At 43.8% G+C, this 16,897-nt stretch overlaps 1 protein-coding gene across 1 annotated transcript in view; it reads left to right on the forward strand.

Annotated features, from left to right (window-relative positions):
• Positions 1-16,897, forward strand: part of MARCHF10 (membrane associated ring-CH-type finger 10) — an 83,268-nt gene that overhangs the window by 21,233 nt on the left and 45,138 nt on the right. Inside the window, exon 3 of the mRNA XM_036835510.1 lies at positions 9,813-9,984. Within this exon, the coding sequence (XP_036691405.1) occupies positions 9,813-9,984 (172 nt within the window). The remainder of the gene's footprint in view (positions 1-9,812; positions 9,985-16,897) is intronic.

The raw sequence follows: 16,897 nt of genomic DNA on the forward strand, positions 1-16,897 counted from the left end.
AAATACCTGTGATTTCGATTGGTGACAAATCACAGGTACTGCTAATACTACTGTGGTTTGTTGCCTGTATTAGTAAATGAAAGATGTGCTTAGATTTCAATAAGAGGTTAGTGGAAATAAAGATGCAAAATTTTTTTTCCAATCCATATTCATGTCCCACCCCCAAGAAACCCTGCCCTATTCTCCTCAGGTTACCTGCCCAAGATGTTACCTGCCTATGACTCCCAAATCTGCATTTCTAACCCAAACCTCGCTTTTGATCTCCAGATCTAAATAGCCAATAGTTTTCTAAATAATTTCTACTTGGATGTCTCAAACTTAATAGGCCCAGTCCTTTTTTTTTTTTTTTTTTTCTGGCCGAGCCGCATGGTATGCAGGACCTTAGTTCCCTGACCAGGGATCAAACCCGCGCCTCCTGCAGTGGAAGCGTGGAGTCTCAACCACTGGACCACCAGGGAAGTCCCTGTTCTTCCTTTTGCGCAGTATCATCAGAATCTGACACTTTCCTCCTTACCGTCTTATACATCACCGAGTCCCATCCATTTTACTTATCATTTTAATCCATCGGTGTGTTCGTCTCTGCTATCATCCAGTTAAGTTACTGCAAAGGCCCCCTAACAGGTCTTCACAACTCCCGCTCCTGCACCCAAATCCCGCTTTCCCTACCACAGGTGATTTGACAAGTGGAACCCAGATCACTCTATTGGCCGCTCAAACCCCTTCCATGGTGTTCTGTGGCTTTCAGAATGGGGACCAACACCCATCATGTGGCCAACAAGGCCCTTTGGGATCTGGCCTTCCTTACTGCTCTATGCTTCAACCACACTGGCTTTGGGTCCTCTTTCGTGCCAGGCCACCTCCTGCTAGGAGGCTTTGCACATGCTGTTCCCTTTTCTTGAAGCACTCGGCCTGCCTTCCCACCAGGCCTCAGATCTCAGCTCAGGTCACTTCCTCAGGGAGGTTTTCCCCAGCTGCGCCCACGCCCCCGGCAAAGGAACCTCTGCCCTATCTTCTGATGGCTGTCCATGCAGTTCCTTTATTTAAATGTATCAAAATTCATTTTTTTAAACGAGTTTTGATAAATGCATGTAACCATGTTTCGTATTTCCATCACCCCATGACCCTTTCCAGTCAATTCCTGCCTCTGTCCCTCTCAGAGGCAACCACTGTTCTGGGTATTTTCACCATAAATTAGTTTTGCCTTTTCTTTTTCTATTTCTTTACACTGTTTTCAGTTCAACTTTTAAGTCACTTTTTAGAAATTGGTGGAATATAGATTCTAAATAGATGAGCTAAATAAATGAACCTACTTAATAATTAAATTAGGGGACTTCCATGGCGGTCCAGTGGTTAAGACTCCACGCTTACACTGCAGCGGGCACGGGTTCGATCACTGGTTGGGGAACTATCCTGCATGCCACATGGCATGACCAAAAAATAATAATAATTAAATTAAAATTACATACAAGTTACAGATTAAAATGATAGTCTTTCCCCAAAATGACAAAGTCGCTTTTAAAAAGATAATATGTAGTTGGAAAAGTTATGTAGAAATTGGCATTCTCATGTACCTCTGGAAATGTAAATTGGTACAGTGTTTCTGGAGGACAATTTGGGAACAAAATATTGTAAATCTTTGTGATGCTAATCTACTAATATAAATTCCCACTTTGGGAACTTAAAGAAATAATTGATGATGTGCATAAATATATAAGAATATTCATCGTAGCATTATTTATCATAGAAAAAGTTGGAAGCAACCTAAATGACCAACAAAAGTAATTATGACAGAGCCATACAATAGGAATATATTGTAAAGACAAAGAGAACTGCCAAGAAAGAATAAAGTTTGCTTAATGGGTTTATTCTTAGAGTACATTTGTACTGTGATTCTGAAATTATTTCATGTTCATTACAGATTAAAACAAATGAATACATATAATAATATAATTAAGGAATAAAGATTTTAAATATAAGAGAAAAAAGATACAAATATAAAACAAAAGAAAGAAAGGGAAAATGCCTTCCACTAAATATGTATTAGTGTTAAATACGTATTTCTAATTAATTCCATTGAAAGGACTTAGGAACAATGTCCCTCTAGGAGCAATGAACACACACAGCATGAAGATACTGATTTCTAAGTAGCTTTCTAAACTAAAAGGAACCAGAGCTTATTGGGAAAATAGCTGATTCTAGGTCTGAGCCAGGTAAAGTACAAGGTGAGGCTATGAAATTTTATTGTGCCATAAAGCGTAGAAGTGCTCGGAGACTCAAGTCAGAGCAAACTTGAATGAACTCCCATTCACCAATTTTGGGACGATTTGAGCCTCAAAAAATGTGATGAGATAATTGAATAAAATGTGTCCTTGAAACCACAATGATGATGATAACAAACAAAGAGGCAAACAAACAAATAAGAAGGGAGGAAAGGAAAGTTCTTCTTTAGAGAAGAATGCCAGCTAATAATTGTAGAAGAAAGGATAGAAATAGAAAAATCATCATTTTGCTACCTTGATGTAATTATCAATTCAGGCAAAGCACATCAAAAGATGCTAAATCATTGGGTAAAATGTATCATGAATAGGGTATTTAGTGTCAAAGAATCGTCTCACAGATTTCTGACTAATTACAAAAGGGAAAAATGTACTTTTATAGTGGAAAAATCTGGCAGTCACCACCTTACCCTAGAGGCCAAACAGCATTGTTAGGCACTGAGGTGATGTTATAAAGAGGGATACCACACCACTTATGGAATATTCTAACCCAAAATGATTAACCTGAATTTTATTATGAGAAAGCCAGCAAATTCAGAACGTACGACCTTCTCTGAGGCTGGAGCTCTTCCAAAGAGCAAAAATCATGAAAAGACAAAAAGGGCCGAGAACGAAAGAGACATAATAACTGCGTGCAGTGGGTGTATCTTGATTGGGTCATAGATCAAAACACACAGCTAAAAAGACATTTTTGGGACAGTTTGGTTTGAATATGCTCTACATAATAGATAATGTTATGGAACTATTAAATTCTCTTGGGTAAGATAATGGTATTGTGGCTTTGTAGGAGAATGTCCGTTTTGATAGGAGATACATATTGAAGTATTTAGGGGTAAAGTATTACGAAGTCTAGAGAGAGGGAGGGAGGGGGGAGAGGGAGAGAAAGCCAATTGGCAAGGTAAAGGGTAATGGATGTTATTTGTACTATTCTCTCAACTTCTCCATTGATTTGAAATTTTTCAAAATAAGGTTGACAAAATTATAGAAAGGTATCTATTGATGCAATGTATTGTTAAGTGACAACGTATGTATGGCTCAATTCTATTTTTGTTAAAAAAACAATATTTATACAGATGCATAAATATATGTGCAAGAGTAATGTCAGCTGCTATAACAAAGGGACCAAAAATATGATGATTCAATCAAGAAAGAATTTATTTCTTGCACCTATGATGGCCCAGGTGATCCGCAGGCAGCTCTCCTCCACTAGGACTTACAGGGATTCAGGCCAATGATGGTTCCATTGTCTTCAACACATGACTTTCAAAGCTGTTGACTTTCCAGCTGAGAAGCAGGGCCAGAGATTATCTCTGAAGCAGGCTGTACACATCAACTGTGCTCCCACTCCACTGGTGAGACTTTCCTCCTGAGGCCACCCCTAGTTGCAGCAGAAACTGAGTCATTCAGTTCAAGGTGGGCGGCCACATCCAGCTGTAGCTCTTATCACTTGAGAAGGGATTTCAGTGGAAAGCTAGTAGTCTCCATCACACTCATTTGTTATACAGCAGAAACTAACATAACATTGTAAAGCAATTATACTCCGATAAAAATGTTTTAAAAAGGGGGGGGGGTGGTCTGAAAGAACACAGACCAAGCTATTTGCAGTTTTCATTTCAAGGTTAATAGAGTTTTGAATGCTTTAAAATTTCTCTCTTTGTCTTTAGTTTTCCATTATGAACATGCATTTTTTTTTTGCAATAAAGAAAAGACTTACACTTTACAAAAATAAGCCATTGAAACTACAAAAAGATGCTTTGTTTTCTTCCTCTGAAAGAAACATACAAGCTAATCTTAAGTACCACATTAAGCGTTTTTCTTCTCACAAACCTTCAGTTGGACCCTATTCTCCATCACATTAACTCTCAATCCTTTGCTTGACTCTCAGAGCCCCCCACAATCTGACCCCAGCTTGCCAGCCAACTTTGTCTCTCGCCTCTCCTTCTCATACCCTCTGCTCTGGCCATGTGCCTTGCTGCCTGAGAATCACGCCGTGGGTGTCACTCCATCCATACCTTGGCTCCCATGCTGCCTCCAGCCTAAGCTGGTCCCTACTGCTCCTTGAGATCCTAGAAAACACCATCCCCTTCATGAAGCCTCCCTTGACTTCTCACTTTTTTGCTGTGAGTTCCTTTGAAATTTAGAATTGGTGCCACCCAATTTATCACTTAATTAAACTTCGTTTCACATTTTGCTAGTACGGTATAAATTGTGTCTCTCCCATTGCAAGTATCTTGTCTTTATATGGGGTTGAAGACACAGTAGATGCATATGATGCTTTTCAATTAATTCCCATGTTTTATGACCTATTATTTTGAGGAGGAGGTATTTTCATGGATGACCTCCATTTAATGGCCAAGTCTTTCATGTTCTTCAAATGTTCCTCTCAACTAGAAGGAGAATATGAATTCAAATAAAGAATGAAGGAGAAATACATTGTAGCAAAACCACTCCTGAAAAATACCCAACAGAGGGCAGTCTCAATGTGCTACTAAACACTACATCTTAGTGCTCAAATATTTTACATCCAACAATTTCCTGGCCACATGCCACTTCCTTACCCACAGCCCACCACACAGAACTCCATTTCAGAGACTACTACACATACTTGTCCCCCAAAGCATGAAAACGTATCATCACCACCCATGTAAACCAACCAAGATTTCTGCAGCACACGAAGGATTCATTTGCATTTTAAGAAATACTAGCAAGTGTCATAAAACATGTCATGTTTGCCATTTCAGTAGCTTGCAGCTCTGTTTCACCCAGAGGACCTTCCCTAGTGGGATGGCTTGTAATCAGGAAGCAAGTTCTACTAAAGTCCCACGTGCCTGTCCTTCAGAGAGCAGCCCCAGTGGTGATCAAACATTATGAAGACTTTAACCACTGAGGCCACTGGTGCTCTCAGACCAGCGTCTCAGGCTGGGTCATTCCAACTTGCTGGCATGAGAATCAGAGAGAAGGTGGCAGGTAGGAGGGAGTTCTCTACAGAATTCATTGGTACAGACAACTGCCCATGAAATTTATGCACATGGCAGCCCAGCCAACTCCCAAAAGCTTCTTGTGGCAAAGTGGAAAGCAAGGGCTTCTACTGCTGAGCCTGGTCTTGCCCAGCCCCACCTGGGAGCCACGTCTCCAGGTGGGGAGACACAAATGGGGTTAAGCAGCAGTTGGATTCAGGTGAGTGGTACCTGAGTCCAAACCCGGCCCCCAAATTACTAATCCAGTCTGTATTTTTGTGCAAGTTTACAATCCTGGTAAGCTCAAAATTGTCCTGAACATGGGAAGAACTTTGCTGCCCTTAGTTTTTTCTAGAAGAGAGAATGTTTAGCCAGCTTTGTGATACAACAGCACTCTGTGGAGGACATGCTAACTTTATATTTCTTCAATCCATAAAGGTTCCCATCCTGTGCAGAATGCTATTTATACAAGCTGCCCTTAATTCCCAAAGGCAATTTTTTTGTGTTTGAGGCACAGTATGAATGTGGACTTTGGGGACAGCACTCTGAAGATACTCATTTGCAGCCACACTTCCTTGGTCACCCTTCCCATGTTGTCACTGTTTGCGTGTCGAGGTTCACAGCCTTGATCACTCTCTTTCATGATCTCATGAGAACGTTTTCTCTCAAATGTAATAAACACACCGTCTTTCTCTGGCACCAGCCTGACACTACTCTTTGCCTGTTTTCCTATTCAGAGCAAGTCATGTCCCGATCTTTACACTATGTCATAAGATTCCCTCAGCTCAGCCTTCCATCACATGACACGTGGCTACAATGCGTTTTGTACACGTCAATCAGAACTCATCAGCACACCTTGTGGGAGGGAGGGAGGTGGCATACCAGTTGAGAACCAGCTCTGTAGATCTTGGAAACGAGCCATCAGGCAAGAGCTGGAAAATGACTTGGTCTTTTCTGTCCCTGACTACTTCTGTCTCCTTGCCTTTCGGATCATCTGTGCTCATTGTCACCTTGCCATTTCAGACTCAACATTGTTAGGTCCCAGTTTAAAAATCTAGGCCTTTTCTCACCTTCTGAGATGGCCCACACTCTGTCTGTGGACTGTGTTTCTCTCTAAATAAATCCACTTCTTACCTATCACTTTGCCTCTCACTGAATTCTTTCTGCCATGAGACATCAAGAACCTGAGCTTCATTAAGTCCTGAAACCAGAGCAATGTACAACATCCAGGAAAGAAGAGATTTTACTTTCATTTTTAATGTTGTAATGGGTGACCAGTGCTAGAGACTGGGTAGGAGGAGTCAAGATTGAGGATTGTGGTCAAGAATCCCAGTCCAAACTCCCCACAACGTGCCCTGTCACTCATGATCCAGCACAGGACTTGACCAGCCCTCCAGGTTCTGAGTGACATGGAGAGCAGAAATCAATGGGAAAAACAAGACGGAAACCATCCCAGGATAAGAATAAAAGTTTTTCTCCCACATATCCAAAACCATGAGGTGTCCTACATCTAAAATAGTTCCAAGATCCTGCATGCCATGGAGCAACTGGGCCCGTGAGCCACAACTACTGAGCCTGTGCGTCTGGAGCCTGTGCTCCCCAACAAGAGAGGCCGCGATAGTGAGAGGCCCGCGCACCGCGATGAAGAATGGCCCCCGCTCGCCGCAACTGGAGAAAGCCCTCGCACAGAAACGAAGACCCACCACAGCCAAAAAAGAATAAATTAATTAAAAAATAAAATAGTTCCAAGAAGTTCCAATATAATAACCATGGTGGTGGTGGTTTAATTATATATACACTCAAAGACAGAAATATTAGAAAGAACTGCATTAAATACTAATGAAAGCTGTGTTTCAAAAAAAAAAAAAATCTAGTCACTCTCACATCCCTGAAGAAATGCACCCCACTTGCCAATCCTTGGGTCTCCATCATCCAGGAGGCCTAACTAGAACCATTATCATGTTTCAAAGTTGCTACTTCAGTGCCCAATTCCCTAATGTAAGTCCCTTCTTTTCCTAGTGTGAGTCTTGCTCTGAACTTTTGAGAATTTCTAGCAAGGTCATATCTCTACTTTATTGTGGATGATGCCAAAAGAGCAAGTTGGGGATCTTTGGAAAATGTTGACTATAAAAATCATAATACTCCAGAAAAATATTAATTTTGACAATAACTTCTTTTAGTTAATGTGGCTTTATTAGGACTCTCATCAAATTACCAAGAGAGAACTTAAAGTCTACACATGGGGCTTCCCTGGTGGCACAGTGGTTAAGAATCCGCCTGCCAATGCAGGGGACACGGGTTCGAGCCCTGGTCCGGGAAGATCCCACATGCCGCAGAGCAACTAAGCCCATGTGCCACAACTACTGAACCTGCGCTCTAGAGCCCGCGAGCCACAACTACTGAGCCCACGTGCCACAACTACTGAAGCCCATGCGCCTAGAGCCCGTGCTCCGCAGCAAGAGAAGCCACCGCGATGAGAAGCCTGTGCACCACAACGAAGAGTAGCCCCCACTCTCTGCAACTAGAGAAAAGCCCACGCATAGCAATGAAGACCCAATGCAGCCAAAAATATAGATAGATAGATAGATAGATAGATAGATAGATAGATAGATAGATAGATAGATAGATAGATAGATAGATAAAGATTCCCAACTGGAAGTAAGGTTGATGGAACCAGGAACCAGAGAAGGATATACTTGGAAGGCAGGTGCATGATACCATATGTAATAGGCATGGTTTAATTGGCCAAGTTTTCTTCCACCTTTGGTGCTATTAAAGCTCAAGGTACAATGAATGGGTGAAGGAAGGATAAACATGGCTTAACACCCCACCCAATAAAGAGTCTCTTCACCAACTCCTCCCGATTCACCACTGCCTGGGGTAAGCAAAGAATTCTAGTCCTGGCTGAGGGTGAAGGGGACGGACCCACCAGTAGTGGACACTATTACTGCTCCTGATGCTGTAACCATGGATATTGGTAGTCTTAGCCCAGAGCATCTTTCCTGCCTTTCCACTGGCTGATAAACAGATGTGTGAGCAGGCTTGTCCATTCGCTAATGTAAGTTGTTCGTGTTGAGCAGTTTGTGGAAGAAATTCAGTCACACATTCACCAATGTTCTTCTTCCCTATGACCATCTTAGGCACCAGAATTAAAATTTGCCCACATTTCCTTCTCTGAGAATGGAAAGCCTATCTCATGTTCAGAAATGACCTCATGTTTCATCTTTGACATTTCAGAATAATTTTCAAGGATTTCTGTTGAATTCCAGAATCAAAAGGGAAAAGGGAGAACAACCAACTCATTATGTCCTTTCCTTTCTCCCATCCCTTTATCTGAGGGTGGTCTGTTTTCTGAAAATGCAGGGAGAAACAATAATTATTTGTTTGAAGGCTGTCACCAGGCTCTAAGTGACCAAACATGATTTATAATCCTGGAGAATAATGATCTGTCCACCTGTAGATTTGTACCGACATCCTTGTAGAAGACTGACAGGTAAGGGACTTTTTTGAGAGTGTAGTTTGTCTTACGTTGCACCCAATAACTCAAAGCTATTCAGAGTATTTTCCTGAGTCAGGAGGCTTAAAATGAAAATGCCACAACTGTCAGAGAGAATGGGGAGCAAAATCAATACAAATTGCCACCGCTGGGGAGGTGTGGAGGACGTTAATTTAGCACTCTGTGTCCGCAGAGGACTACACTTTCAGAGGACTTGCCAATATAGACCACTGTGCAGTGCAGGAGTATTTAGTGACCCTGCCCCTGGGGGGAGGGGCGGGAACCCTGTGGTTTTGTTTGTTGGGTGCATCGCCTAGCAAATCATATTAACACCAGGACCTAAGACCTTAAGGCAGGACTTAAATCGCCCTTCAAGACCAAGTTTCTCCTAATTGTTTATGTTGTTTTCACTCATTCCTTTGGTGGGTGTAAGTGTGGCAAAGTGTAAAGCTATTGAAGGCCTGGATAATTTTTATTGCGTCTGCAAGGCTGTGTTGAGATATTCTGATACCGCATGAGTCAGGATTTGTCCGTGCATAGATTTATACTGACTTCTTTATAGAAGACTGACAAGTAGGGGCCTTTTAAAAAGATTAATCTGTCTTATGTTGCACCCAATAATTCAGAGTATTAAACTGAGGTCTCATTGATTCAGTCCCAACACACTTATCTAAATTTCCTTTTCATTGTCAAGTATATGATTAACATAAGGAACATTTTTCCTCACCCACCCCCAAAGTAGTTCAAATAACAAATAGCAAGAAGTTTAAATGCACGGATGGTTTCTCCTGTTTTCATATGTAGCTCTTAACGTGAGCTGTTTATTGGTCATCCAATTACTTAAGGGTCAGGAATTCATTCTTTTCATAATGTTCTACAAAATAGACTCATTAACTTTGCTATTATTTCTAAATTGATACGCCCAGTCCATGAAAATCTGACTGGTGAAAGGGCACATTGAGCTGGCAGGGTGCTCCAGTGTCTTTGTTGAGGGGTTGCTGCATTTGGCTTGTCTCTTTTTCCTCTGCCCAGCAAAGATGGCCTATTGACCACAGATACTCAGACACCTTTCATTTTCGGTAGAGTTCTGGTGAGGAGGAAGCTCTAGCCGAACCAAGATTATCTGCCAAGAGTTCTGCGTGTAAGAGTGATTCCAGACTTCCAGCAATTGACCAAACATCAGTCAAGCAGAAACATAAAAGTACCATGGCCTCAAAGAAATCAGAGAAAGCGGGCCCCAGCAAACCCTCTCCAGGTGAGTGGCGGGTTTATTGAAATTCACAAGATCTAAAATCCCGGCATCAGAGGTAAGGACAGCAATCAACTTCGTGGTCCCGAATACACCTAGTGTTTTCCAAGTGGCCAGTTCAGGTTTTGCAGGGTCTGATGATCTTAGACAAATGATAAAATCCATTTTGGAGTAGAACATCAGGTCAAGGAGGTGTGAATTATGCAGAGTAACTGTCTCCACTGCCCACATTTTCTGCCCAGTCATTGGCTTTGTGTGGCACTGGCCCAGAATGGCTGCCTTTTCATCTTCTTCACCCTTCTGGGAGGGATAAAGGCATTTGGCCCCAGGTATCAAATTTTATGACTCAATCCAGAGCATGAAGGGAAGCTTTCAAAAGCATCTGAATGGCATAATTTACTGCTGAGAAAGAGGGTAATAAAGTCCTCCAGTTCTGGGGTTGTCCTCTCTGGGAAAAAAAAAGGGGGCTTGATAAATCTTCCCCTTTGTGCAATTTGGTAAATAATTCACTCTTTAGCTGCCTTTGAAGCAAAGACCGGTCCTCTGCTTAAGGCAGGAGAAACTTAATAGTATCCAGAAAGGGGATAAATGCAACTGAAAGTTTAGAGTCCCTCAGGCTCATCCCCATCAAAGCCAACATCTGTAGGACTAACTTGATTCCTCTGGGAACTGACGTGGAAGTTGGGATAACTAGGCAGAAAGGTCTGCCTTCTGCTTGCGGTGGAATGGAAACGATCCACATTAACTGCCGAAGAATTCGTAAATAGCATGCAATTCGTCTAAACCCAAATCACAATGACTTTCTAATCCTAAATAGCTCCTGTCGTGCAACCACCCGTCCGTCCAGTTAAGTCTTAATGCATTTTTAGACAATGGCAGCTCTTACTTAGATTAACCACCCACATTTTATAGCTTTAATGAAGTTTAAAGAAAAATTGACTTCTGAAATGATGTCCGTTCAGGCAAAGCCCCAACTCTTTTTCCTTATTTAATCAGGGGAAAGTATCATCGTCATTAACAACTTCTCATTTTGAAGCCTTTTAGTAGGAATTAGGTCTTTAATTCAGCTGTTTAAGAATGAAATAGGGCAGATAAGATCATTCCCCAAATATTTCAAAATCCATGTTGTCATGTATCAAATTGAGGATGTCTTTAATAGAAAAAATTAAATTTAAATAAGGCAACTCCAGTCACTCGATATAATTTTTAGCCTTCTTGCTAAAACTAGGTAGCTGTTTGCATGATGTGCTTTGTCCTCTGTAGAGATAAATCGTTCTAATGGACAGCTTAGGCCCACGCCATGATTTTAGTTTGTCTGATTAATAGAGATGTTCTTCCGACCGAGCGGACTCCACATGGAACTTACAACACTGACAGAAAGGGAGAATTAATTCACTTTACTTTCTATAAAACCTCAAATTCGAAGAATTACTAGACTAGAAAGCACCAAGTTTAGGCAAGAGAGCCAAGTTGGCAGAAAGATATCTATTTCACCACATAAGAGATGTTACTTGTAGTAAACAGCCTTTAAAAACCACCAGCTTGGGCTTCCCTGGTGGTGCAGTGGTTGAGAATCTGCCTGCCAATGCAGGGGACACAGGTTCGAGCCCTGGTCTGGGAAGATCCCACATGCCGCGGAGCAACTAGGCCCGTGAGCCACAACTACTGAGCCTGCGCGTCTGGAGCCTGTGCTCCGCAACAAGAGAGGCCGCGACAGTGAGAGGCCCGTGCGCCGCGATGAAGAGTGGCCCCCGCTCGCCGCAACTAGAGAAAGCCCTTGCACGGAAACGAAGACACAACACAGCCAAAAATAAATAAATTAATTAATTAATTAATTTTTTAAAAAAACCCACCAGCTTAAAAATAATGATAATAATAAAATAAATAAATTTAAAAGCACCAGGTTTATCACCATATTATAGCTCTAGACCGTGTCCAAGCCCCATGCAGCCATGAGCTGGACTGTGGCCTGGCCATCCAGCAAGCATAACAGCCCTGCTGACTGATGTCAGTTACTACAGAAGCCGACTCAGTTCTATAGCAAATTGGTTTGATCATGTGAGCTAAAAGCAAAGCCTTGGTGTGTTAAGATCCATTCGTTTTACATGTGTAGTCTCACCCTCAGAGTTCCTTCATCAGCACAGCGAAATGACAGACCAGGGACATGGCAAGAATTTAAGCTGAGTCTATTCAGGCAAAGTTGAGTCCAGTGGTGGTGACAACTCAGAAAAGTCAGATAAATACGCTGCTATTATAGAAAAAGAGGCTTGGGGAACTGAATTATCTGGACACGTTGATTCAATTCACTGGGTAAATTCATAGGTTCCCGCTTTCCTTCACCTCTGTAGGGAAATATTTTTCTAAAGCATTTTGGGGGGGGGTCACCCAAAGTTGGCAGTAAGTCACCAAAACTTCTTCCCATGTCAGACCTGAGTTCTGTGCAAAACTGAAGCATTAAGACAGTGAAATCCCTTTGCAACATCTGCCTAATAGGCTAACCTTCCATACTGTGTTACGCCAGACTTTTCCTGAATAAAATAATACAGCTGGGGAATGTGGCTTGACTTACATGCAAATCTATGTAATGATAATCCATGATAATCCTTATATGTGAATTATTATCTGGAACGCCTAAAACAGCTATTTATCAATACAGCGGAGGAACCATCAGTGCCCTCTACTAATAGATTTATAACTGAGAAAGCATCAGATATTCATTGTACTTCGCACTCTGTTAGAAGGAATTCACACATTTTAAATTAATTCATACATTCCATGGAACTATTTCTAAATGAGTTGGCCTGTGATTCTCCTTGTTATCTCTCTCCGTGCAGTTTTGGGCAAGTGCTTTAGCGTCAAAATGCTTGGATTAGCATCTGAGCCCCATTTCTCATTTGCTCTGTCCCTTTGAGCAAGTAACTACTTTGTGTCTCAGTGTCCTCATCTGTAAAATGGCAGAGCCTGGGAGTCAGCACAGATCCTACCTGCTGGGATGGCTGTGTGGATTCGATGATAAAACATATGCTCAGCCATTAGAACGGCCCCCGACACCATAGCTCATACATGATAGCCTTAAGGTATCGGGTACAAGGCAGCTGTATTCAGTAGGGAGAATGGACCAGAAAACTTTGTTTTCTTTGTCGTCACGTTACCTCCTCCCCACCTCCCACCCCAATCTTTTTTCCTTTACCAAAAATCAGGGTTATATTTTTAAACTCCTGACACAAACGCAGGTACAGATACTTTTACTATGCCCTGAATTTCCAAAGCAAAACACCAAATGGAAAAAGATGAACAATCAGAAAGCATTCACCAAGCGAGAGATTTGCTTCCCCTCCAAAAAGACATGGAAAACTCAGGCAGTGAGTCAAGACCCAGCTGGGTCTGATGTGCAATTGATTCAGAAATCCTATTTCATGATCAAGGTGAACACTGACACAGGGTGAGAAATAAGCCTGGCCGAGTTACATATTCTTCTTTCAAGCAGAGGGAGGCGTGGGGATTAACCTTTACCGAAGGCCCAGTCCGTATGCAGGATCTGCTGCCTCCCATCGACTTGTATGAATCAGGGGGAAGCAGAGCTGACAGCAGGCCCAGTGAGTGCAGGGAGCTATGGTGGCCACCGGCTCCTGGACTCCTGCCTGTTCCCAAAACCCCTCCCAGCCCCATCCTGGCTTGGAAAGGAGCCACCTCTCCTTTCCAGGACACGCAGAGGCATCCAAAGGCCATTGTGCTGTGGGGGTCTGGCACCTGGAGTCCTAAGTCACTCTTGACCCCCGTGCCAGGCTCATAGGAAGTAAGTGCCCTCTCCTGCCCTCTCCTCTCACCTGGAGCCCGGGCAGAGTCCTACTAGTTATGTGCCAGGAAAATGGATCTGGATGGTGTCTGGTGAGGCTGCTTCCAAAATCTTGCCCTTTAAAACAAAGCCAAATGTTCTGAAATTCTCCTCACTCCTTACTGAGTTCAGTGTTAGTCATTACCAGATTCGGATTTGCGGGAGTAGCAAAACCTAGTCAGACTAATAGTGGCTTATGGTGGAGACTGTAAAACTAAGAAAAAGCAGTAAACTCAGATTTTAAAATGTACACATCTAAGACAACTGTGGTCTCTTTTGGATTGGGAACTATTCATTTGAAGAGCAGCCTGGAAGGAAAATTTGAGGGCAAATTCCAAATCTTCATAACTTACCTGGCAAATAAATTCTGTTGAAGATGTCCTCTGAAAGGCCAAGATTGATGGGTTTCCAGGCAAGTCCACTGGCATCCAAAAACTTTCCAAGCTGTCTGCCCAAGTTAGAAAACAACCAACATAAGCAAATGCTCCCATATTTATAGAGAGAACCATAATTCTCAGTCCATTTACGGTAACACTCCTAAGACAGAGGGGCCTGGGGCATCACAGAGCCTGGAATTTGAAGTTCTGGATCAGATTCCTGGTCTACCACATACTAGCCCTATAAATGTAAACTGGCGAATTCTCCAAACTCTGTTTCCTCATCAGTAAAATGGAGTTGTTACCAACCCCACCAGGTAGACAGGAGGACTGAAATCCTGGGTATGATTGGGCTTTAGGTAAAGGTTAATCCCGAGACCTCCCCCTATTTATGAAGCCTGCTCCCGACACCATAGACTGCTCCCGGGTTAGCACCTTCATAAGAGAATAGCTCAACAAAAGAAATTTTAGTTTGAGATGTGAGAGGTCATAACTTGATTATTAAAAAATTTACCTCTTTGATTACCAATGAAGTCATCCATTTGTACCCCCAGTACCTATGGGATGTTAGCATAGGTACATTCAACTGCCCCCACCATCTCAGAGTGTATGGCACAGGGGGTTTTCCCATCCATCACCCATTCATTCAGCACTTCGATACTCATTTACTGCCTGCTTACCTGCCAGGCACCGCATGGGTACTGGAGATACAAAAATCAAACACACAGGACCTGCCCTCCAGGGGCTCACAGCCTAGTGGGAGGGCAGGACACCAACACGCCCCGGCCAAGGTAAGTTCTAAGGATGTGAGGGGAGGGGCCAGCGGGGTGAAAATCCTGAAGGAGGGGATTGAGCCAGGGCCCGGAGAGGAAGGCAAAGGCGAGAAAGGTGCACCCAGCAGGAGGTACTGAGGGTGCGAAGGCACGGGAGAGAGAGAGAGCAAGGAAGAGGGGGAAGAGAGAGATGACAGACAGACAGACATGGAGGAGCTACAAAGAGTCTAGGGCCTCAGAGTATCCCCAGACTACGAGCAGAGGCATCACGGGAGAGCTTGTTAAAAATGCATGAATCCCAGCCCAGCCTTACTGACTCAGAACCTGCATTTAACAGGGTCCCTGGGAGATTTGTGTGCACATTTGAGTTTGAGAAGCGCTGGTTTAGGGTCAGGCTACAAGTTAGGAAGTGTAAAGTTGACGCCCTACGTGTAGGCAAGGACCAGGCCACCGAGGGCCTTGAACGTCATGCTGGAGACGATGGAGCATCAGATCGGCATTGTTAAAAGCTGACTGTGGGGCTTCCCTGGTGGCGCAGTGGTTGAGAATCTGCCTGCCAATGCAGGGGACGCGGGTTCGAGCCCTGGTCTGGGAAGATCCCACATGCCGCGGAGCAACTAGGCCCGTGAGCCACAATTGCTGAGCCTGTGCGTCTGGAGCCTGTGCTCCGCAACAAGAGAGGCCACGATAGTGAGAGGCCCGTGCACCGCGATGAAGAGTGGCCCCCACTTGCCGCAACTGGAGAAAGCCCTCGCACAGAAACGAAGACCCAACACAGCCATAAACAAATTAATTAATTAATTAATTAAATTTAAAAAAAAAAAAAAAGCTGACTGTGTTCATGAAAGGGGGCTGGCTGGGAGGGCGAGGGCAGACAGAGGCCGCGCTGCAAGCTGCCGTGGACCCGGAGAGAAATGAGAAGGGCTTGACCTGAAGCAAAAGCAGAGGGAGAGGGCCTGGGCTGGAGGGATGTTTAAGGATGTAAGCCTGGCACAACTTGGTGAGCGTCGGGGATGGGGAGAGGGAAAAAGGAGGAATCAGAGAGATCTTGGAGGTCTGGCCCAGAAAACTAGGCCAATGGCGGTTGCCTTTGCAAGGCTGAGAAAGCAAGAAGAAGGTGGGGCCCATCCTGTGGCCGTTGTCTGTGAAGGAACAGCCAGGATGGGCCAGGAGGAGATGCCAGGAAGCACCTGGGTACCCAGGTCTGCTGCTCAGCAGAGAACTCTTGGCCACCAGAAGGAAGCCAAGGGCCTCGAGTGAGTAAGAGGTGGCTGAAACGACAGGAACGTCTCCCCTGCGAGAGTGGACAGGGTAACGAGAGATGAGGAAGGAACCTCGGGAAATACAAACATCTGAGGAAGGAAGGGAGAAGACAACTACAGAGAAATGATCCGAGAAGTAGGAGCCACTCCAGGAGCCAAGGGAGGCCTTTGGAAATGAGTGGGTTAGAGTGTCAGCTCCTACAGCGGATTCAAGTAAATAAAGACCGAGAGCCCTCCATTATAGGTAATGGTTTTCAACTGGATGGTTATAACGATGGCATCTTAGCATAGGAACTGGGTTCAGCCGCAGCATTTCCCCGGCTTCTCTGATAAGAATCGCCAGGGAGGTCCTTAATAAAACACACACACCTGGGTCCCGTCGTGACCCAGAGCATCAGACTCTCCAAGGAAGGGGCCTGCAAAGCTGGGTTTTCACAAGCTCTACAGGAGATTCTCATCACAGAGGTTTGGGCCTCATAGCCTTGCTTCTCAAACTTCAGAAGTTCTTGAGAAATACCTGGGGACCTCCATCAACTGTGGGTTCTGACACGGTAGGTTTGAGTGGGTAGCAAGGCTGCATTTCTAAGAAGCTGCCAGGTGCCAGCCATATGCTGCTGGTCTCAGGACCACCCTGGGAGGAGCAGGGCTAGAGAACACAGGTTTTGAGGAGGT

This window comes from Balaenoptera musculus, chromosome 20 (assembly GCF_009873245.2).
Source record: "Balaenoptera musculus isolate JJ_BM4_2016_0621 chromosome 20, mBalMus1.pri.v3, whole genome shotgun sequence".
Taxonomy (NCBI): domain Eukaryota; kingdom Metazoa; phylum Chordata; class Mammalia; order Artiodactyla; family Balaenopteridae; genus Balaenoptera; species Balaenoptera musculus.